Source organism: Linepithema humile, chromosome 1, assembly GCF_040581485.1.
Source record: "Linepithema humile isolate Giens D197 chromosome 1, Lhum_UNIL_v1.0, whole genome shotgun sequence".
In the NCBI taxonomy this organism is placed as follows: domain Eukaryota; kingdom Metazoa; phylum Arthropoda; class Insecta; order Hymenoptera; family Formicidae; genus Linepithema; species Linepithema humile.
Window position 1 is genome coordinate 11,335,934 of NC_090128.1, and position 26,982 is coordinate 11,362,915.

The 26,982-nt window shown below is 36.1% G+C and overlaps 3 protein-coding genes and 1 long non-coding RNA gene across 8 annotated transcripts; 3 read left to right on the forward strand and 1 right to left on the reverse strand.

The window, feature by feature from the left end:
- Positions 1–126: 126 nt before the first annotated feature.
- Positions 127–7,093, forward strand: LOC105672036 (uncharacterized). Of its 2 annotated transcripts, none has more exons than XM_012366706.2 (7): positions 127–724; positions 2,111–2,749; positions 3,388–3,636; positions 3,720–3,786; positions 3,861–4,022; positions 4,242–4,368; positions 4,477–7,093. In XM_012366706.2, the coding sequence occupies exons 1-7, from the start codon at positions 640–642 to the stop codon at positions 4,573–4,575; spliced, it is 1,428 nt and encodes a 475-aa protein (XP_012222129.1). In that variant the 5' UTR covers positions 127–639; the 3' UTR covers positions 4,576–7,093. The 2 variants fall into 2 exon arrangements, with proteins under 2 accessions (XP_012222129.1, XP_012222130.1); XM_012366707.2 differs by having other exon boundaries at positions 4,263–4,368.
- A 597-nt stretch (positions 7,094–7,690) lies between these two features.
- Positions 7,691–13,473, forward strand: LOC105672033 (uncharacterized). Of its 2 annotated transcripts, XM_012366699.2 has the most exons (6): positions 7,691–7,830; positions 7,894–8,169; positions 9,251–9,373; positions 10,614–11,027; positions 11,190–13,046; positions 13,185–13,473. In XM_012366699.2, exons 2-6 carry the CDS (start codon positions 8,029–8,031, stop codon positions 13,260–13,262), a joined length of 2,613 nt encoding a protein of 870 aa, XP_012222122.1. In that variant the 5' UTR covers positions 7,691–7,830; positions 7,894–8,028; the 3' UTR covers positions 13,263–13,473. The 2 variants fall into 2 exon arrangements, with proteins under 2 accessions (XP_012222122.1, XP_012222121.1); XM_012366698.2 differs by having other exon boundaries at positions 7,748–8,169.
- LOC105672074 (solute carrier family 15 member 1) lies at positions 13,417–26,535 on the reverse strand. Of its 3 annotated transcripts, none has more exons than XM_012366782.2 (11): positions 26,375–26,535; positions 25,912–26,076; positions 23,859–23,893; positions 19,095–19,173; positions 18,373–18,601; positions 17,883–18,151; positions 17,700–17,782; positions 16,957–17,373; positions 16,578–16,815; positions 15,894–16,495; positions 13,417–15,252 (listed from the first exon to the last, which is right to left on the reverse strand). In XM_012366782.2, the coding sequence occupies exons 2-11, from the start codon at positions 25,961–25,963 to the stop codon at positions 15,088–15,090; spliced, it is 2,169 nt and encodes a 722-aa protein (XP_012222205.1). In that variant the 5' UTR covers positions 25,964–26,076; positions 26,375–26,535; the 3' UTR covers positions 13,417–15,087. The 3 variants fall into 3 exon arrangements, with proteins under 3 accessions (XP_012222205.1, XP_067208543.1, XP_012222206.1); XM_067352442.1 differs by lacking the exon at positions 26,375–26,535 and adding an exon at positions 25,640–25,707 and having other exon boundaries at positions 25,912–26,297; XM_012366783.2 differs by lacking the exons at positions 23,859–23,893; positions 25,912–26,076; positions 26,375–26,535 and adding an exon at positions 21,850–21,993.
- On the forward strand, positions 21,991–22,236 carry LOC136999260 (uncharacterized). Its single transcript, XR_010889611.1, has 2 exons — positions 21,991–22,122; positions 22,191–22,236. It is a non-coding gene; the product is annotated as an uncharacterized lncRNA (long non-coding RNA).
- Positions 26,536–26,982: the final 447 nt, after the last annotated feature.

Consider the following 26,982-nt stretch of genomic DNA (forward strand, 5'->3'; position numbering starts at 1 on the left):
CAATGTTATCCTTTGCATCCGACAAAAAGAAAATCCTCCTCCCGAGTTCCGGAGCATGACAGATCCACCAGCATCCACCACTAAAATATAACGTAAAGAGCCTCGACATCGCCGGACACAATTACAAATTTAAAAAAAACGCATTCTGCATTAAAGCACCGGCGGGAAGGGAAGCAAAGGGTGAACGTCCCGAGACAGAGCCGGACGACCCGATAACAAATTCTCACACACATACGGATGCGGGTGTGCGGAGAAGCGGAGGGCACGTGACAGCTGCTTAATAATATTCACCTAATACGCTCATGTTAATCGCCGGCGCGGTGACGTTAGAGGAGAGGAGGAGGAGAAAGCGGAGAAAGAAGAGGCGCATGGAGAACCCGCGTCCCTGAGTAAACGAGAGGCACGGAGTCAGCGCTCGTGCAGCGTCGAAACGAGGCAAGACCGGTGTGGGAGGGCGGACACTTGGTCGTTTATTGATTGAACGCGAAAACGCCGCTGATCGCGCAAGCTCGCCGTCCGCCCTGAATGAAGTGACGTGCTCTCTCGCATATGGAGACGCGAATAGAACGGCGGTAAGACCTGTGTATCGTGTGCGGTGACATCGGCAGCAGCGACCAGCAGCAGCGACGACGAGAGAGGATGCTCCTTCGGCGGGGCTGCACTTGGCTGACGCTGATGCCGCTCCTGCTGAGCCTGTCCACCGGCGAGCTCAGCTTCTATCGGGGTGAGTAGAGTCCACGGCCTCGGGCGACAACGTCTTCAGGGGGAATGACACTGGTGACGCCGCGGAAAAATACACTTGTAGGGTTTCGAAATCGCATTTTCTTCTTTGATCAACGAAAATTGACCCGTCGAATCGTGGCAGCATACGTTAACGATTATGTTTCGTACGAATTTACTCGCTCCTACATCTTGATCGGTTTGCAAAGAAAAAAATATGTTAGAGTGAAAAGAGGATCCTAAGATGATCTAGAACTTTTCTGTGTACAATGTAAGAATTCTTTTTCTCCATGTAGGTTTTTTTATCCGAAACACAGAAGAAGATCAGAAGCGGGAAAGTTAGAAAGAAAAACAGTTGATAGCTATTTATTTCAAATAAAAACTAGTACTAGTGATTTTAGAATCCATCATTTGTTTGTATAAATTCTTCAAACGTAGCATGAAAACTAATTACTTGTTATACATACACATGTAAAGAAAAGATTTTCAGCTTGGATTTCGAGATAATCTGACATGATTAGCTGCAGTACTTTTAATCCTCAAAGCGTCGGACAATTAAACCTGAAGGTCAGGTGAAATTGCGGGTTTGTTTGCGACGTGATTAAAGTTCGATTTTTGCTGGCTAGCGATTATAATTTCTATAAACGTAAAAAGTTTTGCGCGTTCATAGATAGAAGTCTTGGCAAAGGTGTGGACGATTACGCTGCATCGGTGTTATCGCGGAACGCGTTTTGTATCTTGACCGCAGGAAATACATTCCCTCGTTAACGGAAAGCGGAAGTCCAACGATAACAATTCTCAGCTCGATTTGAATTTCCAGTTTAATGCTAGTTCACGAAGCTTTGCAGAGTAATATTTGCGGATTAAAATTAAGACGATTATAACTTGTAACATAATAGAATGCTATTTTCAATTGATATTTCGCAGATCAATATGTAATATTATGTAAAAAGTCTCCGTTGAAAGTGTATCTTTATATTCTTATCATACATTTAACGTCTTTATCTAGTGTCAACATTTAAAGTCAATAACAGGCGGTTGTATTTAATGCGAAGCATAAGAATTAATCTTTAGAACAAAATATTATTTTTTTTATAATCTAAGATAACATTTTTCTAGAAAAATGTACATAATGAGCAAAAATACAGTAAAATTAGAAAGAAAGAAATATTTATCGGTAACAAAATTATTTGAAAATGTTGGAATTGAAGACAATATTTTAAAAAATAGCGATTCTACGGATTAATATCAGCATTAAAAAAATTAAATGTACTTAAAATTCAACTCGTTAACTTTTGATGAGCTTTATATCAGAATAAATTGTCCTCTAAATGAGACAATTAAACATTAACAATTTTCTCAAAACGCAATTTGCTTTGGTATTACACAGATGCGCTCCCGGAAACGTCGGAGGACGCGTTAGAGCATGTGGCCCGCTATCTGAAGACGCACCGTTTACAGCAGCGTCTCCATCGCTCGTATCAGCCGATGTTTCTCTCGCCGGTGCACAAGGAGCACGACAGTCTGGACCGTCAGAATGTTCTGGAGGCCCTGTCCGACAAGGCCTTGCTTCGGGAGAACATGCTGAAGCGGAAGTTGAAGGCGCTTCATCATCGCCCGAGCAAGTATTCGATGAAGATCATTGAAACGGAATATCCCGCGACTTACTACAACTGGGACATCAAGCATCTCGACTACCCCGAAGAGAAGCAGCGTAACGGGGATGACAAGCGTTTTCCTAAGAATTTCGAAGCCATCTTTGATATGGATAAGGAAATGTTGAAGGAACTTATGGAAGACCTCCACAGGAAATACGCGAATCACAATCACGCGATGGACATGTTCATGCATCACGAGGGCGGAAGAGAAGCGGAATCCGCGGTGCGACCGGTGAAGGTGGAGGCGGCGGAGGCGGCGGATGGACCGGAGTTCACGTTCTCGTTCGACGATTCGAATCTCGAGGAGAGACATCCATTCGCGGTGAAGCCGAATGATCCTAGATACTACAGCGCCGCGCCGTTTTCATCGGGTAAACATTCTCCTGCTTTATTCGTTTATCTTATCGCAATATTCTAGAGCAGCACTTTTTAATCTATTTTAGTGTACAAAAAATCTGAAAAGCATGCATCGAATTTTTTGGAGGAATTCCTGTCCTGTTATTTCGTATCATTTTCCTTTGAAATTGGGTTACAAATTTCTGGTATTTGAAACAAAATATATGGCAAACGAATAACAACAACAGACAGTTGAAATGAAAAAAAAAATATTGTTATATGGATTTTTTGATACAGTTCACAAAGAAAAACATCAAATCGAGTAATTTTAGAACGTACATTACTTTTTTGTGCGTTTCTTTTACTGCTTTTTTTTAAACAACGGAAAATTTATTTATTATTCCCTAATTCGTAATTAATTTGTTTGGAAAGTTTAGGATCCTGCGAAATTCAATTAGAGATACATTATCCCGTAATCTTGAAAGGGTTAAATTATATCAGCATTTATATAAACTGATAAAGAAGAGCTTATTTTTAACCCTTTCTTTTTTTAAACCCTTCCTTTTTTATAATTACTTTGACCTGTTGATAAAAATAATTTCCGTCGGTTGCCCTTCGCTTCTTCTCAAAGATTATGCATGGCATTCTGAAACTTATTATATGCAATTTGTAGATAATTTCGATGAACAAGACGCGTCGAGAGATAATTGGAAGGAAGAAAAATCGGCGAATAAAGGAGACGACATTTTTATAAGACATGACGATGACACACGGAGCATTAATCGAAAAAAACTCGAGGATTCTTCTTCAGAATTCGATGGATCGGGATTGGACAGATTTGAACATCGTGCGGAAAAGTTTGAACATCATCCGATTATCGTGCCCATAAATCGCGATTTGAACAATGACATTTATTTCATCGGTAAGTAGTAAAAGTGTAACGTTCGACTGACTTTGCTAATCGACATGATCAAACGAAATGATGCGTTATACTAATGTTTTTAGCAATTGTCGCCGGTTGCAGCGCGGCGGCGATGTTCGCTCTGGTATTGATCAGTTTAACATGGTGCAGGTAATATTATTTATAATAATGCAATTTGTAATTTAGATTCACGAATTTTATTTCTTCGGCACTTTATTTCTCAGACTGCAACGCGGTGCGAAGGCGGCGGCGGACATAGAGTATCCTGCTTACGGCGTGACAGGACCGAACAAGGACGTGTCGCCTTCCGGCGACCAGAGGCTCGCTCAGTCCGCTCAGATGTATCACTTCCAACATCAGAAGCAACAAATTATCGCCATGGAAAAGTGAGTTGACGATTCATATGTTTCATTCTTAAGAATGGCCGGGAAATATTTGGATTTTCTAATAGATACAGCTACGATGCTAAGAAATAAATACACATATCAAAATCTATTTTCATGGAGAAATTTGAGAAATCAAGAAAATAGGGATAATAATATATTTAAAGATTTTTCAAAGATAATCCTGGGAATGTTTGTTTTATCTTTTATCTTTAATTTAAGGGAAATGATGCATTGTTGCAGTCGCACGTCTGCAACGAGGGATCCGGGATCCCTTTCGGAGGCGGAGAGCGACGAGGAGAATGAAGAGGGCGATTACACCGTTTACGAATGTCCAGGACTTGCCTCTGTGAGTTTTGCATAAGTAATTTATGTCTCTTGGGGTTCAATATGTTTCTTGAAATCGGCGATTATAAATATCATTTCTAAAAATCGTCGTCGATCGCTTGTGTTAAAGACGGGCGAGATGGAGGTGAAGAACCCGATGTTCCACGACGATCCCACCCCGGCGACGCCGGTGGCGCAGGGCAACACCAAAGAAGAGGACCACATATAGTTTCAGTAAAGTAGAAAGGGTAAACGCGCGCGCGATCCGGCGAAATCTTCCCTGGTGCTTAGCTCACTGTTAATGTACCATATCGGAAACGTTTATCTATTATATTGAGTGTATAACTTTAATATTTATATATCGCATGAGGGATGCGACGCGTTTTACTTGCGGGTGGATGAGGGGGATGAAGGGATGATATCTCGGTACCAGAACGGCCGATGTACTTTTTTTTGTTCCTAAACATTGAAATATTATATCTGCACAGCGAGTGAAATCAAAGGCGCGGCGAACACAAGTCGACGAATATATGTTAGCGATGTAATGCGGGTAGATATATAGCACCTATAGTTCGTGATAGTCGCATTGTCGAGCTGGTCCAATCAACCTTACGTCAATGTGCTTCTTCGAAGAGATTTAATCCTACGAACATGAGCCTTTCTTTAATCATCTGCATTACAAAAGGCGCTATAAAAAAATAATGATAGAGTTTGTGATGACTTTCTTTTTTTTTCATGTCGCAGGACGACATCGGTTCTTCTAGCACCGAAACGTTAAATTGTCGATCTCGGTTTTATGAGTGAACAGTTTTGTGGGGAACGCGGAGAGAAATCTCGTGGGAAAGTGAATTGAACAAAACCGCATCTGTCTGAGAACACCCAATTTTTTAACGTCGCGAACGTACTATAGTTTGTACTTTCATAGCAGGAGCAGTTGCCGCACCAGACGTTCATTATTTTTCTATGGTCCGCCATCGATCGCTCATGCCGTGCGAACATCTGATGGGCACTTTGCGGATATTGGAATATGTCTGTTGGATATGCGTGCTGTATGAGTGGCAGTATACCAAAGTCTATTGTCCGAGACTATAATCCTTTGAAAGTAAAAAGAAAATCACGACTACTGATTTGGAACGGTCTACACATCGCCGCTGTTCAAATCTGTTTACTGTCGGTACGTTCACGGAAAGTTATATACAGTATTATTGTATAATTATACAATTTTATCTATATACCAGAAATGCAACTTACACATCTCACGCTAAGCAACGTTCTGCAAAACACATTCTTGTTTGATTACGCGAGGGACAGAATACATCGGATAATTTCCTTAAATATTTGCTCTCGGAATTGCAACGAAAAAATTTATGACGGACACAGTTACGAACAATTTAACTTTTGTGCCGTGTTATTTTGTCAGTAATTGGCGACTGTTAGCGAGTTCCTCGCAAACTATTTTACGCGTGATAATTATCGAGATCTTTATTGTTTTTTTAAAAAAAAACTCAAGTTTGAACTGTATATTATATTCTTACATAATTGCTTGTGATGATAAATGGTGATATCAAATGATTTTTTATCTAAGTTGAAGTCAATTGTTTAAGAGTATATGAAAATTGTTGTTGTTTTATTATATTTTCATCTAAGATAATTGTCTCCAATTATCTTCTTTATGCAAGAGAAAAAAGTCAATAGAGCATGAGCTGTGCAAACATACAAATTAAGTTGTATGTTTCCCACTTTTACACGTTTTAAGGTGCAGTGTTTCTTTGTGAGTAACAATCTCAAATGTGCTTGCTGTGAGGAAACTGTTCTTTAGACAGTTACCAATAGATACACACACATACACGTAAAACATAAATAAACACACACACACACACTCAGACGTATAACATTTGTTGGCTTAAAAAGACAATATATTTTATTTTTCTATGATACTCGTCATTGTTAGCTGTATAAATATAATCTATGAACTGCTGTAATCCTAAGTCAAATGCAGAGCTACTATTACTATTTATTTTAGCAAACGTCAGATGTCTATATTTAACGCAAAGCGAGTAAAGAGTGACGCTCTGTTTTGCGTTATAGCTGTTACAAAATCCTCCTCTATTTGTGCTATTATGCTGAACAATACAAGCATATGGCACAGAATCTCCTGATATAAAGAGCTCTTCCTTTTCCCATCATTACAAAATATTATTAAGCGATTAATGTATGTTTAATCGATGAGTGTAATGATCTGTTAAAGCATGAATCTATGTTTCAGATTTCTAGTCTTCTATCTACACTGTATATGACATATATTATTACATGAATACACTAAACGCATAAGCAGAGAATACTATGAAAGGACAATCTGTGTACAAATAGACTATTGGCATATAGCGATTTGTAGCATGATTGTGCGTGTGTGTTGTATTCATCCCGGAATAGAAAAATTATTTGTCGAGTCAAATTTAATCCTAATGTCGCATTAAAATTATAATCTTACCTTGCAACATTCGTAATCCGTCTATTTAAATCGCAAGCGAATTACAATATTATTATTATTATTTTTACTAGTAATCAAAATCTAGAGTGTAAAAATATATATATATATAAATTACAAATGATGTATTATTATTTTATTAAAATAAATTGTTTATTTTAATAAAATAAAAACTGTGGTATATGAGTGGCAAATTTGCTAGATAAACTTGTTTTAAAGCCTAAAATACACAGAAACATTGAAAAATTGCAATAGTAAAGTGTGTTTTTTGTTACTTGACGAAACGCAGAAAGTATATCGTACTTCGACGAAGATAACTCTTTTGTAGCGCACTTAAATCTTTTCGATCTGAAAATACATTCCGGTTTCATATTCATTTTTAAAATTATTATGAATTACATAAAGTTAATTAATTCAATCGATATTTTCGAAATGAATTAAACATTATTCAATTTTGTTAATAAAATTAATACATATGAGAAATTCTCGTAATTAATACAGATTTTTTAAAGAATATAACTGCGTGAAATATCTCCATTAAAATTGAAAAGCGCAGTGATCATAAGTAAAATCCAAAAAGTAGAAAGAGAGAAAGAACGAGAGAGTTTGAGAGAGAGGTTGACAACTGTGCGCTGTAGCGCACTTTGCGCAACGTGGCGGCAGAATGAGATGACATCGTAATGTGTCTTATTTTAGAAATATGTATACTTTTCAAGGTGAGAGGGCTACCAAAATATACGGTGAGAGAGATCCTGATTCTCATATAATATTTGTCTCTTTAATACTGTTATGTGTATAATCTATCTTTTTAAATACGCCGATTAATGTACGATCGATGCTCAAACACAGGAAGTTTGAAGTGGCGTAGCGGACGCTACCCTCCACTTTGCTTTCGTTCGCGCATGATCGTGAGTAGCTCTGTTCGGCTGCGTTTCAACAAAATAAAGCCCACTCTACTGCCGACTACTGCATTGGTTGTGCATCGAACTGTGATGCGTACGTACAATTGTCTGCTGCTCCGCTGTTGTTGTCTTTCGTAACGTAGCGTTCGCCTTGCAGGGAGTGTCGCTTAGTGAACCATCGATTCGCCAATTTCTGATTATTCCAACGTGAAAGTCGTGTAAACAGTTCGACCAGCTGCAGAATCCGGACGGCTCCATTTTACACATCCCAAATCGGAGAAGATTCGCGAACATGTTATCGTCACCGAAGAAACTGTGCTACCACGATGATTCCTTCTATAATTTTTTGATACGGGATACTGATGGGAAATTATTCTTGCGGATCAGCGGTGGCGTCGGTGGCATCAAACTGAAGGATTTCCTAAAGGAGATGGTAAGCTGCTCTCGATTCTATTTAGCCAACCATGGCGAGCTGATTTTGAAGAAGCGTTTTCAAAACGTGCTTTTTTGCACTTTTTGGTGCTACGGCGTCATTATGGCGTCAATATCTAATATTTCTGTTTCGATACAATAATGTATATATCAATCAAGAATGATGCAAGTTTGGAAAATTTATTTACCTATCAGGACCTATATATTTTTTATTTAAATCTTTTTCGTTTTATTTCACGTTTATTTTATTTAAATCGTTTGTTTAAAGAAAGAAGATAGTGAATATCATATCTTCTTTTTACTACGTTTAGTACAATGTATAATAATATAAAAAATGATAAATTATGATTATGTATATTGCGCATGGAAAATTAATATGTTCCCTGTCCCTCGTGGATCGTGTGCACCCCACAACTTCCGTTTTGAGAATTCTACTTCCGTCCTAAACTGTGTAAAGATGGCGAAATTTGTTGATTTAGATAATTTTTGTTTTATTCCATAGCGTATTTTAAACACATTTTTTTTCATAATGTTTTTTACTGTCTTATAAATATTATAAAGCATATATAAACACAATTATTAGTTTATTAATCACGACACGTGAGTCGTACGTGATCCACGTGGTCGTATGTGACCACACATGTGGATTAAATGGAAAATGATCGAAAATCAACACGGCAATTGACGTGTTAATAACAATCTGCTTCTGATTATGCACACAAATGTGATTGAAAATAATTTTTTTATATGTATAATTTTCAATTACACACAAGTATTTAATTTTTAATGATCTTTTTTTATATCAATTTAACTTATTTGAATTTTTAAATCTGCATATGTACAGTAATACATCTTATATTAGATTATAAACTAATTGTATGGAGCTAAGAAATATATTAAAATTTATTTGATAAATTTGATAAATATGCACATTGATGAATTTTAAACGCAAATTTAATGAATTTTAAATTTGCAAATATAATAAAGTTAATGCTTATATATATATATCTATATGTTATAATATTTTATAAATTAAATACCATAACATACCATAAATAACATAACTTTTGTGTTTGTTGCAGCGGAAGCAAACTAAAAAAATCTGTGTCGACATCTCTGTAGACAAAGCTTTTTTTTTTTACCGCAATTTTGTTGGGGAGTTTGTTTTAATTCATTCACAATTGGAATTGGAGAAGACATTAGAGGTATATACATATATATAATATAAAAATATAATTATAGATAAATCCGAAAAGCTATCACCTCCGATTTGGCTGATTTTCAGCCTAAATACTTATTTTATCTAGTAAATAATATTCCCAAATGGATTTTTGGCGCAAATGCCCCCTCCGCCCCCCCACCCTCCCTCAAAGGTAAAACTGTTTTTGTTAATTATTTTAGAAAGTGTTTATTGTACAGAAAAAGTTGTCAAACAAAAATTGAAGCTCATAAAATGCTCTACAAATAAGGTCCTATACATATTTTACCTAACTCCAATATTTTAGCCATTATTATCAAAAATCTGAAGGCAGTATGTTCCGCGTAGAAACTCGTAAACCCACGTGGAACCTCGCTTCGCGTGGAAAGTGTATGTGTGGAGGCAGTGTGTTCCGCCCCTCTGCGGGGGGGCTCCACCATCAAAAATCTATACATATAGGGTTTGGATTGAATCTCGCTTTGCGTAGAAAGTCGTAAACCCACGTGGAACCTCGCTTCGCGTGGAAAGTGTATGCGTGGATGCAGTGAGTGCCGCCCCTCCTATGGGGGCTTTTACAAGTTTTTTTGATAATAGTGACTAAAATATTGGAGTTAGGTAAAATATGTATAGGACCTTATTTGTAGAGCTTATTATGAGCTTTATTTTTTGTTTAACAACTTTTTCCGTACAATAAATACTTTCTGAAATAATTAACAAAAACAGTTTTACCTTTGAGAGGAGCTGGAGGGCAGAGGGGGCATTTGCGCCAAAAATCCATTTAGAAATATTATTTACTAGATAAAATAAATATTTAGGCTGAATATCAGCCAAATCGGGGGTGATAGCTTTTCGGAAGTCCACCCAAATTTTATTAAGTTTTAGTTAGGTAGATTTGTAGAATAACTGTACAGAAAAATAATGCTGTTTATTAAAAAAACATTGGAATTTATTTTTAGTTGCGATAAAGAAAAGTATATATTAATTGCAAGTAAAAGCAAATGCGCATAATATTATAAAAAGACAGTTTATGCAAATTGTTAATTTAGAATTAGATTATAGAAATGTATAGACGCGCAATAAAATACAAGAATTAGAAGCAACAATTAGAGTACATCAAATATTATTTGTAATATAAAATTTGTTTTGAATGTTCTACATAAATGTAATATATTTATATTTATTTTTCTAATTTTAAACATAATACAACATAAGCACCGGCAAAATAATTTACAATTTTTCTGTTTTAGATTACAAAATACTTTGGTTCAATGCCATTATATCTAGGGATTTCCTTAAATAAAAAAATCGCTGAAATCTTTGCAGAATGCGAGCAATGTAGAAACAAAAAGAAATACAGCAATTCGCCCATGCTCTCTAACAAGACAAATCCCAAGTCTAGAACAAAGTTCAGTTCAGAACAAAGTTCGGAAAATGTTGAAATTGTGAAAGAATGCATTGATGAAAAATTTCTTGGTGAAAAATGCTTGGATGAAATTCATCATCAAAGTATCTTTGAACCTTCGAGAATACCATCATCTCAAGAAAAATTATGCAACAATTTGCACAAGAAACAGAAAGAATCGAAGGACATGAAAGTTTTAAGTCAGTTTAATGATTCGAGTACTGTGCCTCCTCCTTGGTTTGAGGAATATATGAAAACGGTAAATATTATAAACATACGAATTTGCATCTAAATGCTGAAAATATTCGTACGCGTATTTATATACAATATTATGTATTAAAGTATATGATAATAATATATAATCATAATGTATTGAAATAAAATAGATGTAATAAAACGATTAATCTTATTTTTTCCATAGATGAAGGACGACATGATATATAAAATCACACACGAAGTGACGAAGAAGGTGACAAAAAAGATGTTTAAACATTTGGATCTTTTTCTACAAAATCTACCTGTTGAACAGAATCAACCCTATTATATTTCTTCTCCTTTGGAACGAGAGCCACAATGTTCTTCTAAATCGATCGAGAAGAACCAAGGCCAGAAGAAATCTCAGGACGAGGAGCAATCGAGTGACGCCTCGATTGAACGCATAGAAGAGCCACAAAACGCGGATACCGCGAAAGATGTACAAGTGACAAAGAACGAGAGATCCACAGTCAACAGTAAGAAAACAATAAAGGACATATCGGAGAATCTAATTACGATTGTTCCATCAAAGAAACATAAAAAATCTGGCAACTTAATTAAGAAGAATCATATAGAGATCGAGAAACAGTTGGAGCATGCAGCAACAGTTTCCGAACTAAACTTATTTCCGTTTTGGGAAATAAAAAGGAGAATGCAAAAGAATGCATTCATCGACTATGAGATTATGGAAGAGAAGAAGAATCAACGGGAGGCTCAAATACGGCAGAATTTCGATAATCTGATGAATGACGCAATATTACAGGAAAAACCCGATGAAAATTCGTTTACGGCAAATCCGAAGGTTCGACCGATAAAATCAGCAGACTGGAAGCCGGGAAAGATCGAGAACGGGTTCCATATGAGTTGCTCCGTAACCGGGCATCAAATGTTGGACGAAAATCAGCAAAATATCAAAGATCTCTTGTCAGGTCGCTGCAGCGACGCGTTGGACGACGCGCTGCAGGATGACGTTGACAAAATCAGCTTCTGCTCATGCAATCAGGAAGAAAACGACGATGACACTTTCGAGATCATTGAGATCCCTCCGGAGAAGAACGACTCGTTTACGCGTCATAAGGAGCCCGTCGCCGAGCAAGAGGGACGCAATAGCAGCCGGGACTCGCCGAGTTTCGAGCTAGTGACCGAACCCTCGTCGCCGTGCTCCATATATATCACCGAGGATCATTTCGCAGCAAACGAGGGAAAGTCTGATGAGGAAGATCCGCGGTCGAACAATAATAATAATTCCACAAGCTGTGGTGGATACCAGCCGGAATTTGACGAGCCCGTCAAGTCGATGGACGCCGACTTGGAGAAACGATCCGGCGGCGCGTACTCCTTTGTCACGGAGACGCTGCCTGCGCAAGATTTCAACTCGTTCTCCAAATCGTTGCGCGCGAAGCAGCGGTCAAACGAGGGCAAGTATTCTCGGGACGACGGTAGATCATTGCCCGAAGACACATGCGGCTTGTACGACGACGTGAGGAGCTCGCACACGAGCTACCTGACTGTACAGACTCATTGCGACTGCCTCTCGCAATGCGCCAATTTGGGTGACCTCACGCAGAGCTTCCACTCGCACACCACGTCGATCAACGATATGACCGATGTCTCGCACCGCTTAGTGAACACCGACAATTCGCACTCTTCGCAGATGCCGAGCACAGATGCACAAGATGCGGCGGCGATTCCCAAGAGCAGCGTTGATCCACATGTCGACAATGATCGGGTGAAGAACGCCAAGATGAACGAGATGCACGACGCGGACAATTATCCGAAGTGCCGCGTTTCTACTCCGCAAGATGTTTTTACCGATACTCCGCATCAGTATCATCGAGCGAACGGATTGCCCGACAAGTCGAGTCCCTACGCAGGATCGGGAAAGACGTTCGCCGCCGAGCAGCCTGGCACCGCTGATTCTGTCCACATTCTGCCGGAGACGTTGGTCATCGCGGCCGCGCAAGTCGGGTCGTTTGCTTACGACACTGCGCGCGAGGTGTTCGACAAGATACGAGCGCACGCGGTAAGTTCTATTGGTATTTGAGAAACACGATTCTTGACTTGGGTCAAGAATCGCTGGTCTTAGGATGATACGTTCGCGCGAGTAAAATCGTTGAAGAGAAAAAAAAACAAAACAATAGAAATCTGTTATCTATTTCAGAAGGAAGATTCTACTAAACGCCGAAGCGGAACAAAGAGCGATCATAAGAAGCCTTTCGGCAATTTGCCGTTTATCTAATGGACTACTAATCACCGAACCTTCGTTTATATAGTTAATACATTAAACACTACACCAGATCGCTAAATAGATCTCTTAGACGACGGGTAAATAAGCGGGATCGAATAGGTGAGACGCGAAACTGCTTCCTGCAGATACTTCAAGCGAGGTGCGATTGAAATGTATAACGTTTAATGTAACGTTTAATAAATGTATAACGTTTCGTTTACAACACTCTAGTTTCTTCGCAGCGAGTGAAATCGAGTTTCGTACGCCGATTATTATTAATTGAGAGACGCCAAATATGCAGAGTGTCTCACTGCTAACGGAAGGAATTTTAATGAGACTGAATCGATAATGCAATCAATAGTTTGACAGAAATGACGAGGACGGCACTGAGACATTCTGCATATACTGCAGGATAATCTTTAATTGCACGCAATAAATAGAATTGTGAGAGTATTTCGAGCCAAAGAAATCCCATGGAATATCACACTTTTGTTTATTGCGTAAAATTAAGGACCACTGTGTATGTGATAGCACTTACAGTTGCAATTTACGCTACAATATAGACTGTTAACACTGGTCGTAGGTATATTAAAGTTTAAAAACTAATTATACACATAATAAAAAAGCAGGGAAGAAGAGTGATAAATGCGATAATTTTAAGTCTGTTTCGAAATATTGAGTAGAATACGCGTTATTCGGGGCTGAATGGTCGTTGCTGGCCTACGCGGATAATTTTGCAAGCTCGCTTGAACAGGACACTGTTCAATTCTGCTAAACGCACCAGCCTGCACACCGGTGCAGGTTTTAGTACCCAGATTCTGCTCGCCGACAAACTTCCTAGATTCAGAAAGTCCACTGGTCAGTTTTCCATATGGCGTTTCACGAAACAATTGTCGATGTTCGAAGATAAGAGCACAGCGACACTGAATATTTACTCGACTTATTGCACTATCGTGATATTATCGAATCACACGACACGTACTTGTGTCGTGGATTTGCGGAAATAAATATTATAGACACAAAAAATGGTTTGTAGTTCAAATATAAATTTTCTCGATTTCAAAAACCACGCAATTTGAATGTACCTCCGTATATTTATTAGCTTTTCATTTGATTTTTATCATGAATTTTATTTAAATAATTATTAGTGGACATTCTTTTCTTTTATTTTTGTGTAAAAACATGAATATATATATAAATTATAATATATATATATATATAAATAATATATATATATATATATATATATATATATATATATATATATATATATATAAATTTTTTACTTAAATTCTTGATTATCTCAATATTCCTAAAATATGTCATCGTTTACGCATTTTTGTTTGCTTATTAAATTTCTCAGTCGCATCATTCATAATTTAATTAACTAATTTTCTAACTAAATTTTCTGCTTATCTATAAAAATTTCAAATTTTATAATACACATTGCAATGATTTAGGCAGTTTTATCACTCACAGCACTCATGCAATTTTAATAATATTTTTTTACTCTCCTAGTTGTACTTAAAAGAATCATTATAAGTTTCTTAAAATTTACCTCTCTAAGATATTCTAAGATGTTCCATTTCTCATTTCACAGATTTCTATTGTTCTCTTTACAATTAAAATGATCAAATTTGCATCATTGCTTAGAACAAGGTGAGTTTACACCTTAAAAATAGTTTCTGTATCTTGTACTTGACGATAACAGATGTTTGATGAAACAGATGCAGAGCATTTATATTCTTCGTATCTCAATAGAGTTGCACAATGCTCTTGCCGTTTGAATAGAAGTAACATGAAAATTATAATTCCTTCTTTAGTCACTTCTATTCTATCATTTTTCTTCCTCTTTGTATCCCTCATTGACACTTCCTTTTTTCCTTTCCAGGGCTATATCTTCATCCTCCGGTGGTTCCACGTATTTATAGAATAGAGTCATCACAGCGAATATTGCTATAATCACCGCCATCAAGCCGGCGTATAGGAAAATCTCCAATAACTACAAAATAATACAAGGATATTTTAGAGTTACACTTTACCTGGTAAGAATCTTTGATTAATTTCACGTCCATCTTTTTTATATAATTCAGCTAAAAATTTGACATATTAAATAAGACGCATTTTAAGGACGAGATCTATCAAACAGATTTAATTGTTAGTAATTTCCATAAAACAAAAGATTTATTTTATAAAATAAAGTACTGTGTAAACTTCAATAAGACAATTATGGTCAAATTAAATATTAAATGTTCTATAAGTACAGTACGTCTAAAAAGAACATAACACATTTCTTTTATTGAATTTTTTCAATAAATCTTTACAAAAATTACACATATACTGCAGGTAAAAATGTAATATGCAACTACATCATCCAGTTGTCGTCGTTTCATCAGGCTAATTGATAACGGTGGCGACTAAACGATTAACATTGTTGCGTTTTAAATTTTTGCTTGCAGTACGTGTAACTTTTTTTATAGATTTATTGAAATAAATGTAATATATAAAATATCAGTCACGTTTTTTTAAGCATATTGTGTGTGTATATATATATATATATATATATGAAACGTGAAAGTCATAAAGAACAATTAGCGCAAAGAAGAATTGTGTTAATCTCATCAGTCGCTTAATCAGATTTACCTGTCGCTCGAAGGGACGCGAACCCTTTATGATCACTACGATGAGATTGCCGAAGGCCACGCTCAGCAACCAGCCTGCCTGAAGCAAGGACTTCATGCTCTCCGGCGCCTGAGTGAAGGCAAATTGCAGCCCCGTTACGGAGAACATCACCTCGGCCATCGTAATGATGATGTATTGCGGCAGCATCAGGGCCATGTGCAGCTTATTAGGTGGTGTGACCGTGATCGTTTTGCCGGCAACCACAAGCGAATTGACATCAGACACATTAAATATTTTGGACCCTACTACAGTGTACACGCCGCCAAGTCTGAAGGATACTTTCTCCTCCAGTAGCTCAGTACCCAGGTAGACGTCGTACTCGCTTGGATTATCGAATGGCACCAGTTCCGAAGGTAACGATCTATTAACCGGTATTGACATTATCGTCTTGTCTTGACTAACGAATCTCAAACTGGTGCTATTCACGTTGGGTGCGAGGTAGATTAGACTGCGGACCACTGGCTTACCCCTGTCCGGTTTATCCACTTTGTCCTTGTAATGTGTCAATCCTTCGGGCGTTATAACCCAAGATGACGCAGTGGCTTCCGCGGCCGTAATATTTCCTGGTGGAAAAAGTTATTTGTGAGATTGTTCAGTATAAGAGTTATTTGCTTAAATTCTTTAACATAAATTTGCGTGTTTTACCTTTTGGAAATGTATCATTTATATCGTAACCCATATCTTTGCAAGTTGTGAAATCTGCTTCGTAGCTCAGTATAATCGAGCCGTTTTTGTCCACATTTACTTTTAAATCCTCCCACTTGCTTAGTGGGTTTACGGTAACTGGTGCCTTTTCATTTATAGTCAGATGTACTGGACAATTCATTGTGTTGAAAATCCGAATTTGAGCGGATCCCAGTGTCGGCAATTCCGGATGTGTTGACTGAAATCAATAATTAATTACGTGAGCTTAATGCATATTATAAAAGTAAGCATGTTGATTAATCTATTTTTAAGAAATTTCATACAAGTGTCTGTCATTGATATCTCATAGATAAATAGCAAACATGCGAGTTGTCTTTACCTCAAGTCCCAATTCGACGAGGCCGGCCGCGACAAAGGCCAGGCTCGCTAAAAATCCGCCGACGACGAGCTTTTTTAGTGGCGTGTCAATCATGTGTATCCTGGTGAAAAACGGATAGATGCAAGTCTCGAAAATAGGTATAAAAATAACGATTAACAGCGGATTGACGGCTTGCAGTTGATCGGGCAGCAGCACAAAACTGCCTATCTGACCGTCCATCCGCGTTGCTTGGAATGTCCATTGAGAACCCTGTTGGTCGTAGAGCGCCCAGAATATTGGCAGCGGGATGAACAGTTTCAGGACTCGCAGAGCAGCCTTAGTGTCTTCGATTAGCTTATTGTCGTACGTGTCATCCGCGTGGTCGAGCCAGTGATCGCGTTTGTTCCCTTTATTCCTTATCTTGTTGTGAATTGCGTGCTGGTTTTTCAAAAAAGAATATTATTAGTCGAGTGTTCTTCTTTAACAAATCTCTACGTTTATTCGTGAATTCAAAAATTCAAAAAAGGGAAATCAATCGGCGGAAGAAATAATTTCCGTTCTAAAAATTGAAGAATTGATGCGAAATACAGCAAAAAGAAAAATTGTTTTGAATAAAAAATGATTTAAAATATATTCTATTATACATATATCTTTGTTTCAGATGTGCGACTGATGCCTTTGTATGATAGAATGCGCATATTCTTTATTATAAATCCTTAGACGATTATGCTTAAGATGATTGGAAACTGAAAGATGATACTTACGCAAACACACTTGGAAACCTGGACGATGAGATTGCCCTCGGGCTTCACTATTTTGTACAGCGGTTTTCCAGCGGCGAATATAACTGAAAGCAAGTTTTTATTAGTAAGACTGTTTAAAAAGTACAATTTTTTTAGTGACATTATTTCAATAGCAAAATTTATTTTATTTTTTTTATTCCTTACCGATTGATAGGATCATTAGAATGGCTGGCACGAGAAATGCCAGAGAGAAGCAATTATCTTCGAAGCACTTTGTCTCGCGTATTACCGGAGTAAGCAGGGTGGAGATAAGAGAGCCGGTGTTGATAGAGAAGTAAAAGACAGAGAAGAAAGTAGCCAAGTAGCGTTCCTGCTGTGGTAGAATAAATTGATCGCCGCCGAAAGCTGACACGCAAGGCTTTATCCCGCCTGTACCAACCGCGATCATGAATAAACCCAGTAAGGAAAATGCTCTGGAAAATTGGAATTAAAAGTCGAAATTAAAATCTGTTGCTGGTAAGCGTTGAGGAACAATTTAAAAAATTACATTAGTACTTAAATGGCACTTCGTCAAGCCTTAATTATTGTTGATGATTCATTCAGGTTTGATTTGATCTCTAACGAATGCGCGTGCTATAATGATCAACGTTTTAATATCGCGTGTGTGGCTATTTCATATATAATCTGTACCAACCTTTGAGGTATATGCAAAGGAGGTGCCGCACTTGCGGACAAAAGCAGCTGCCCGACCGCGTAAATTATGCTCACGTATAATATGGTACGGAATTTCCCAAGCCATGAATCGGAGATGATCGCACCCAGCAGCGGGAAGAAATAGACGAAACAGGTGAAGACGTGATAGATCATTGTGGCGTCGTCTTCGCTATATTTCAGCATATCACTCAGGTATAAGGCCAGGACGGCTGAAAAAATAATTATCTATTAATTTATAATTTAACAAGGTAACATTCTCTCAATCACTAAGTGATTGAATGATTGAGTGTTGCACTTTCAACATTAAAATACACACTGAAGCTACTGTGTATTTTACTGTTGCTTAGAATCTTAAAATTGAAGAATTCAAAACTAAAATGCATGTTAACAAGTTTATCAATAATGTAATATGTCTTGATGTAACTGGATTGTCAGATAAGAACGTAATAAATTGTGATTTTTTTTGCAACGTCATTAGAAGATCAATTTGCCAATTGAGCACATGAAACATTTACACAGAATACAGTAAAGCGAAAAATTTATTCTATGCTCTCAATTAAAAATTGCATAAGAGTCACAATTGAAGAAGCAATTGTCCTAATTGTCACAACAATATTTTTTAATTACGTAGATTGCAAAAGTAAAATATGTCAATAATTATAAACTGACGTTTAAATTGACGTTAATAATTTATATACTCACTGCGCATTCCATAGTAGCAAAATCTCTCGCAAAACTCATTGCTGACAATGAAGAAAATTGACTTGGGATACTTCAGCTTCTGAAAAGTTTTTAAGAAAAAAGATTAATGTTTATCAATGAGATATCAAAGTTAAAGACATTAAATTTTAAATGATACATTAAAGAAATTATCATCATACTAGTTATCTTGACTTATCGCTATTATTTATAATAATCTTTTTCAATGTTTCGATAATGTTTCGGTAAAGATTTGAACAAAATTTAAATATCTTAAATAAAATATAATAACAATCATTATTAATTCTCAAAATTTATACTAAAGCCTTTTTAATTAGTTCGAAAAATAAAAATAATTCTTGAATCGATGAGACATCTCGTCTTAAGTTAATTCACTTTTCACTGAAGTATCTAGCGTGATCACATTGACCCGATTAACATTATTACGTTGTGGATACATTCATTTTCCAATATTTTTCAGCGTGAAATGCGAAGGTCGCACCGGCCAGAGTATCATTTGTGCTGCACATCTAAGATTAACGGCTAAGAATAAAAGACTTAAGAGATAACAAAATGAGCGTGCGTACAACTGTATGTGAGATAATGTGTATGTTTTCACACGCGATATCCACTAATTACGAGATGTAATTTTTGCTCGGCTTTCCGCCAATATTTGCTTTTCTTCAAAAGATGATTAAGTTTAGACTGCTAAATGCGTAGAATAGATAAAAAGACGCATTACGGAGAAAGGTAAAAAATTCTACTCAATACATAGTGCAGTAAAACAAATTCCTGACGATGGATTCGTGTGAATACACAATCAGCCTTGATACAGAGATTCAAAGCATGATTCTGTTCCAAGGAAGGACTTTAGATACGCGCAGAGAAATCATTACGGAACAAATAAAAAATACTTAACAGACCGTTTACAGCTATTACCTTGACAATTTGACTAATAATTGCTTGACGAACTGTAATCAAACATCTATGAAGAATACAGGTAAAATATGCAAATTCTCTTGCGATATGCTATCAACGGATACGAAAAATACGGGCACTAGATTTTGTTTACAACCTAAAACTTATATGACACAGTTTCATACTAATACGAAATAATTTTGCAATCTGTAATTGAATGTCTGAGATGCAAACAGTAACATTAACATTATCGTTTGAAGATGTTTTGCACATTTGTTTATTAATTTATAACCGCCTGAAAGCTTAAGTAGCTATTTAAATGTCGTCATTGCAAGAAGAAAATATTAATTAAAATATAATGTAGCAATAAATCTTAGAATTATGTATTTTCGAAGAATAATATTTTTTATAATTCTATAAAATTATTAATTTTCTCTTATATTTTGCTGCAAAGATGACGTCTGGCAGCAGTTCTTTGAATTGAAACTAGGCGCATGCCTGCACGTGTACAACTCGCTTTGCCCGACTATCTAAATCTCAATTAATCATATGAAATCCGTTACAATTGAACTATGTTAGTGATTAATTTAACTTCCTCGATGATAAAAACGTCATCTTTATAAATATATAACAATTTTATTTAAAAAAACTTTTATATTATGCTATGCAATATCACGTATGCGCTGTTTTTAAAGTGTCACAGCTGTTACGTGAAAACTAAGAATAAAAGAAAAATCGCATCTTAAATGCAGCATATATAGAAAACGCTACAGAATTGTTATAATATTAAAAAAGACGCACGACTTTCGGCACGTCTTGTATATAATAATTGTGCTAGTATGCCGGTAATTGGCTTGTCACTTGAACTTTTCCCGAACGCGACGATATTTGCCCCGCGATAAAACGCTCTCTTCGGTGATTGATATACGTATATATTATTCTTGTAATATAATTCGCGATTACAGAGATATTTTTTATTTGCGACGCGCATTTGAACCTTCTTCCCAATGATCGAGTTAAAAAATCTTAATCTTGATAATGCTTACTCAATTACGTTGCATGTTGCGCGGGTAAACAATTTATTAGCGATAATAACGAATGTAGGTTTTAAGCCAAGGATATAAATGTCAATACGACAGTATCAATATTTACTAATTTTCTTCTTGCGATCGTAGGGAATCAATTTATCGTGATCACACTGAATTGATTTATTATCGCCAAATGGACGTGAAGAAAGTATGTCAAGATGAAGGGAATTAGTCGAGCATGCTGGAATGAATGGAAGAGAGTCAACGAACTAGTGTTCAATTTAAAAACTGATATATCCTCATTCGTATCAGCTGCCACAATAATTTAGGACTAAAGAAGCATTTATCTCTCTCAAATGACGATACACAGAGTTGAAAATGGAAATCACATACAAGATAAGCTTTATTTGAATGGAACGTCCTACACAGCATGCATATCCGGGAAATGTTCCGAAAATATCATATCTCTCAAAGATGCCTCCCCTTCGGGATGCCTCCTGAACATCTTTTGGATATGTGCGCTGTGTGGGATATACTACGAATCTGAAAGTACAAGGATATATATTTGCAAGGATGTACTAATAAATCCTGTTTGATCTAATTCTGAAGAAGAGACTTTGAAGCGGTAAAAGGTAGGATCATACAATGCTCGATCCGCATTCTTTCAGAACAGAGAAGTCAGTTTTCTAATTTAGCTTCCGGAAAGACAAGCGCAATCGGTATTTTAGCGACAATTAAAGTTGCTCAACGTCAAGTCTTGCAACCGATCATTACGGCGACGATCATAGTCGCAATAACACAATAAGTTTTACCTGCTGCGTATTGACGACCATTGTAAAACACTGTGTGTTCGCGATTGCTATTTCAAAGGAACAAATCAGCGTATTAATATTGATCACTACTACGATCGATCACTTCACGATCACTTCATGGGCTCAATTCGTCAACGCATGTTACACGTGTCGCAATACTCGCCGGCGATCGCTTGTCGTCGGTGTTGGCGGCCTGAACAGCTCTGCTCACACGCGCAAGTACTTCGAGACTAACAGCGGTGATCGTGAGTGACTACGATCGGTTGTCAGACCGTAGGTAGCACAGTGTATCCTGAAGTAGGTATAAAATGTAACACGTAACGGCGGCATTTACATTGCAGTGAACGCGTGATCCGGCGCAGCATAGTATTTGGAACAATGTGAAAGTATCCGACAGGGCCATGCACGTTCTTGCATCGTTCGTTCAACCAGATGGTTCAAGTGCGCGGGGATGTAATAGTTCTCAATTTACGTCTGACGTGCGGTCGAGATATTACAGGTTTATGTCTGGGCAGCGCGAGACGCCGCGTCTCCGAATTATAAATAAAATCACATGGTATCGTCGAAAATGGATTGTTTTCAGATTTAGTAATGTATATACGAATAATATGTCTTTTTAAAAATAATAATTCAAAAGTTGATATGATGAGTAATATCGGATAGAAACAATAATATCATGATTAAAGAAATTGATTCTCAGAATCTAATAGATCATTTTAATAATGACAGGTCTATCCGCGACGGCAAAACGGGCTGTTAAGTAAAACATCACGTCACTAATAATAGAAATTCATTACTTATGTTGCTGGCCTCGTTGACGGCGTTGCAAGTTTACGTAACGGAGAAACCGTATTTTGTATAACGTTATTATCAATGCACGCTTGATAAATATAATTAATTTGTTGATTTAATTGTTACATTTTGTTCTCGGTAAGATAACGTATTGTATATATATGTTATTTTTTTTTCTACGCAATCTTATCCATGATCTATTTAATCTATTATATTATTTTTTTATCTATGCATTGTCTGAAAATTATCTATTACAGTTCAAATGATTAGTTTCAGTCGAATTATGGTCGTCATATCTTTTGTTCACAACAGAAAAAAGAGATAAATATCGAGTAACATAGATATCATTGTACAGAAGTGAAGCCAATTTTCCTCTTTCAATTGCAATAAAATAATTCTAGAAATCTTTTTTCATCGCTTTTCAGCGCTTTAGACTTTTTGCGAAATTTTTTGCAGAAAGAAAAAACAACTCAGAATTTGTTACAGAACTTGCTGTGGAAATTTCACACTGACATTACATTACTGAAGCATCATACAGTTATTTTTTTTTATTGCGCGTTTCTTTTTTATTTTTATAACTGGAACATTACGCGTATTGCGGAATCTGTTGTAAAACAGTGAAATCGGTGAAATTCGCGACGAAAAGCGACGCAGAAAAAAACAAAAAAAGTTGCTCAATAAAGACGCAGCCGATCGACGATACGTAAATGTAAGTTCAACGTCGGACATTTACTTGGCGCGTTTTGTAACGAGGCGACAATTTTGTCCGCAAAGAAAAATGATTACCAGGATTCTTACGTGTTGTTTTTTTTTTCTCTTGTCGAACTATGTTTAATGTTAACGATCGTTCGGGAGTATGAAAAGGTTCGCAAGTTGCGCTTCGCTGCCCTCATCATTATCGTATTATGCAACGCGCGATACGTTTAAATACATAGTAATAACGATAATTTTCCGACCTTGAGATAACATCACTAAATCACAATAAGCGAAAATAGCACCGAGGCCAAATTTTTATAGAGACTCGCCGGACCATAAGCCGGCCACGATTATCTGTCGAGACTGCGTGACGCGTAAATAATCATTGATAGTTATCTATCTTAAATCCGAATCTTACCTTATACAAATTTGAACATATTTGATAATTTATACACTGCGTGAAGATGTATTGACAAACATTTTACTAATATTTATGATCCGAATGCGGAGTTTCGTCTCACCTTTTCTTCGACATTGCTCTGGTTATCAGGATGATCTGAAACATGAAGTGCAAATATTTATAAGGCTGACAAAGCAATTTGCATTATTGAATTATCAAGACAGGTAACCATAAGAAAAAAGAGATTGATAAAATTATAGCGTCTAAAACTACTGTTAACTAAGATTCTTGAAAAATTCTTGATTCTTGAAAAACAAGGATCTTGTTCATCAAATGCAATAATTGCTGCATTTTGTATTTTCCTTGTGAATCATATCTCGTCTATTGTATTTTTCTTTATATTTAAATCGATCGTTACGTTTATACATTCAGTAGAAAATGCGATAATTCCTTCTGAATAATTCAATTCATTACATATGTTTGAATGCGTAATTTCGAATACGATCCGGTATAAACCTGTTTTGAATTCGATCGCGGTGGCTGCTTAGTATTCATTGCGCATTAATAAAGAATAATTTGTGACACGATCGTCGCTTTTACTTAAAAACTTGTCTAAGATAATTATCAATAGTTCCAATTTTAATTCGTTGTTGTGGGACATTGCCCTGACATCCTACTCTATTCATTTTCGCGCGCAGAGTGGGATAATAACAAAGATTGCAATTTGTTTTGTTGTCTGTTAACTTCAAAATGAACTCCGTTATGAATATCGAATCTGCAAAAATTGAGCAATGATTATTAATGATCTGAATGAGAGTTGCGAAAACGAGTTGCGGATAGATATAACGCCGTGAGATAGTGAAAGCAATCGACAATCATTAATATTTATAGTGATGCTGACGATTCGGGTCTCTAAAATTTGGGTCACGGTCCAATCGCGCCGATAAAGAAATTATTTCGCCGCGATCGTTAAACTCTCAAATATTGAATCATGTCACAAGACGTTTGTCAGTCGAGATATTCATTATCGCAGCGTACTTTTCACAATCATTGGGTTTTGCGAGAGATAGTGTCCACAACAATAATGTTTACGTCATTTTTGATTTCAGTCCTGTTACTCGACAATTTCTTATCATGTTTCCTATATTATATATAATATAACGATCTAATGAATGACGTTGTCAAAATACGAAATACAATATCATTACCACAATGCTCTTCCCAATTACTGCTAACCGTATCGACGGATGTAATACTCGACATTCTTTTCAGAAAGATAAAGTAATTGTTTACCGCTCTAATCTAAAGATTTTTGTTGAGATGTATTAAATTATTATTTTAATCTAATTGCTAGCTGCGCACTTTTATTTTTTATCCGATTTAATTGATTTAAATTGACAATTAAATTAACAATTAAATTCTTTTTTCACATAACCATTCAATTGTACACAATTTTCTGAATTATTTCGTGTTAATGCTTGTTTGATACGTGTAAAATATTTCTCTGGTATGTAATTTCTCGTTCATCGGAGATAAAAGACTTTATCTTTGTATATTATAATCTGTACCCATTTGTCAAATCGCTTAAATGCTCTTTGCCTTTACAGATAAAAAATGTTTTTAATAATATTTTTTATTTATTATTTTGATATGATATTATTCTGTTAATATTTACTTCATCATTTTCTAAATTACTCATATTTAAAAAAAATTTAATTATTTAACTGATAATTAACTGACAATTTGATTATTTATTTTCGATAAATTATATTACAATTATCCTAAAACATTGATGTAATTGAGGCAATAAATTAGTTTGTCGTCGAACTAATGCCTTAAGAAAAAGTTGATATATATTCTCATTATCGGCAGCGTCTGACGATACGATTAACGGAAACTAACCGGAGAAGAAAGCATGTTCTCGTTTCAACTTGGATCGTGTAATCAATCAATCGATCAGACTGCAAATACTGCAATAAAGAATTGGTATAATCGTGATTATATATATAAACCGAAATATAAAAGTATTCGGAAGTATTCGGAAATACTCGGACCAATTTCAATTTATTTATCTCCAATCTAATGCAAAATAAGTGATTATTTTATGCGCACGGCAGAGATTAAAAGGCGAAAAAGTGTTGCTAAGTTTTTCCTTTTTCCAAATAATTCAATACCTTCGATCTCGTTCTCGGAACGTTTTCTCAGCAAATCGGTCGTCGTGTCCATTTTCACTGCGTCTCTCCTGTCCAACTTATTCTCACGGCAATTACTCGGACACTGATGATCTGAGCGTAATACATAGGTTGCAAGCTATCGCTCGTTACCTTATCTATTAAAACCTGCAAGCAAAGCAGTTACAAAGATCTGACTTTATCGCATACCGATACTACTCGAAAATTGTTTGAGATTCAATTTTATTGGTGAAAAGGATATAATGACTAACTTTCCTAACAGTGTGGAATTTATGAGTAATTATTGTCTGTTTTGTGAAACTTGGTGATTAAGGGAAATAGTGTCACAAGTCCTATTTCATATAGCATAATAATCGTCAATTTATGAATCATTTATACATGATGAAAAAATTAATAAATTGAATAGTAAAGAAATTAATTGTATATATAAATTATTATAATTTACCTAACCAACAAAACGTTGTTGACAGAAGTTTATCTCTTGTTTTTCGATGAACAATATTCGTCCTGTCCATTTTTCGTATACGATTAGTTGAATTAGATCTCAGAAAGTTCTCCCTTGCCACGAAAATGATAGACAGCTTCATATCTGACACGATAAGCGCGATAAACAGGGGAAAATTTAGGAAAAAACGTATCCTGTAAAAAATAATATTCAATGACAAAACTTAGTGAAATTAAAAATCTAGCATGTTGAGAAATTACGAAAAAGTAAGTCAAAAAGTAAAAGAATATTTTAAGATCGAAATGTAGGTAATTTTAAAAGATTTTTAATCAAAAAGTCTCTTTACTTTTTGACTCTATCTCGATGATATTAAAGATTGATCGATCGTAATTAAGTTAAAAATCATTGACATTGAAAATACCAAGCTCGCAGCGATTCGTAGAAAAATACAAGCTAATCAGCTTCTCGATGACAAACGAATATCAAGTGCATTATCAAGGATATTACGTAAGGTTAACTTTGCACAAATGAAGTACTCGTCGCTTCGATTTTTGAAGGTGCCTCCCTGCTCTCGAATCGAGATTTCTTGTCATCAGATTGTCATACTT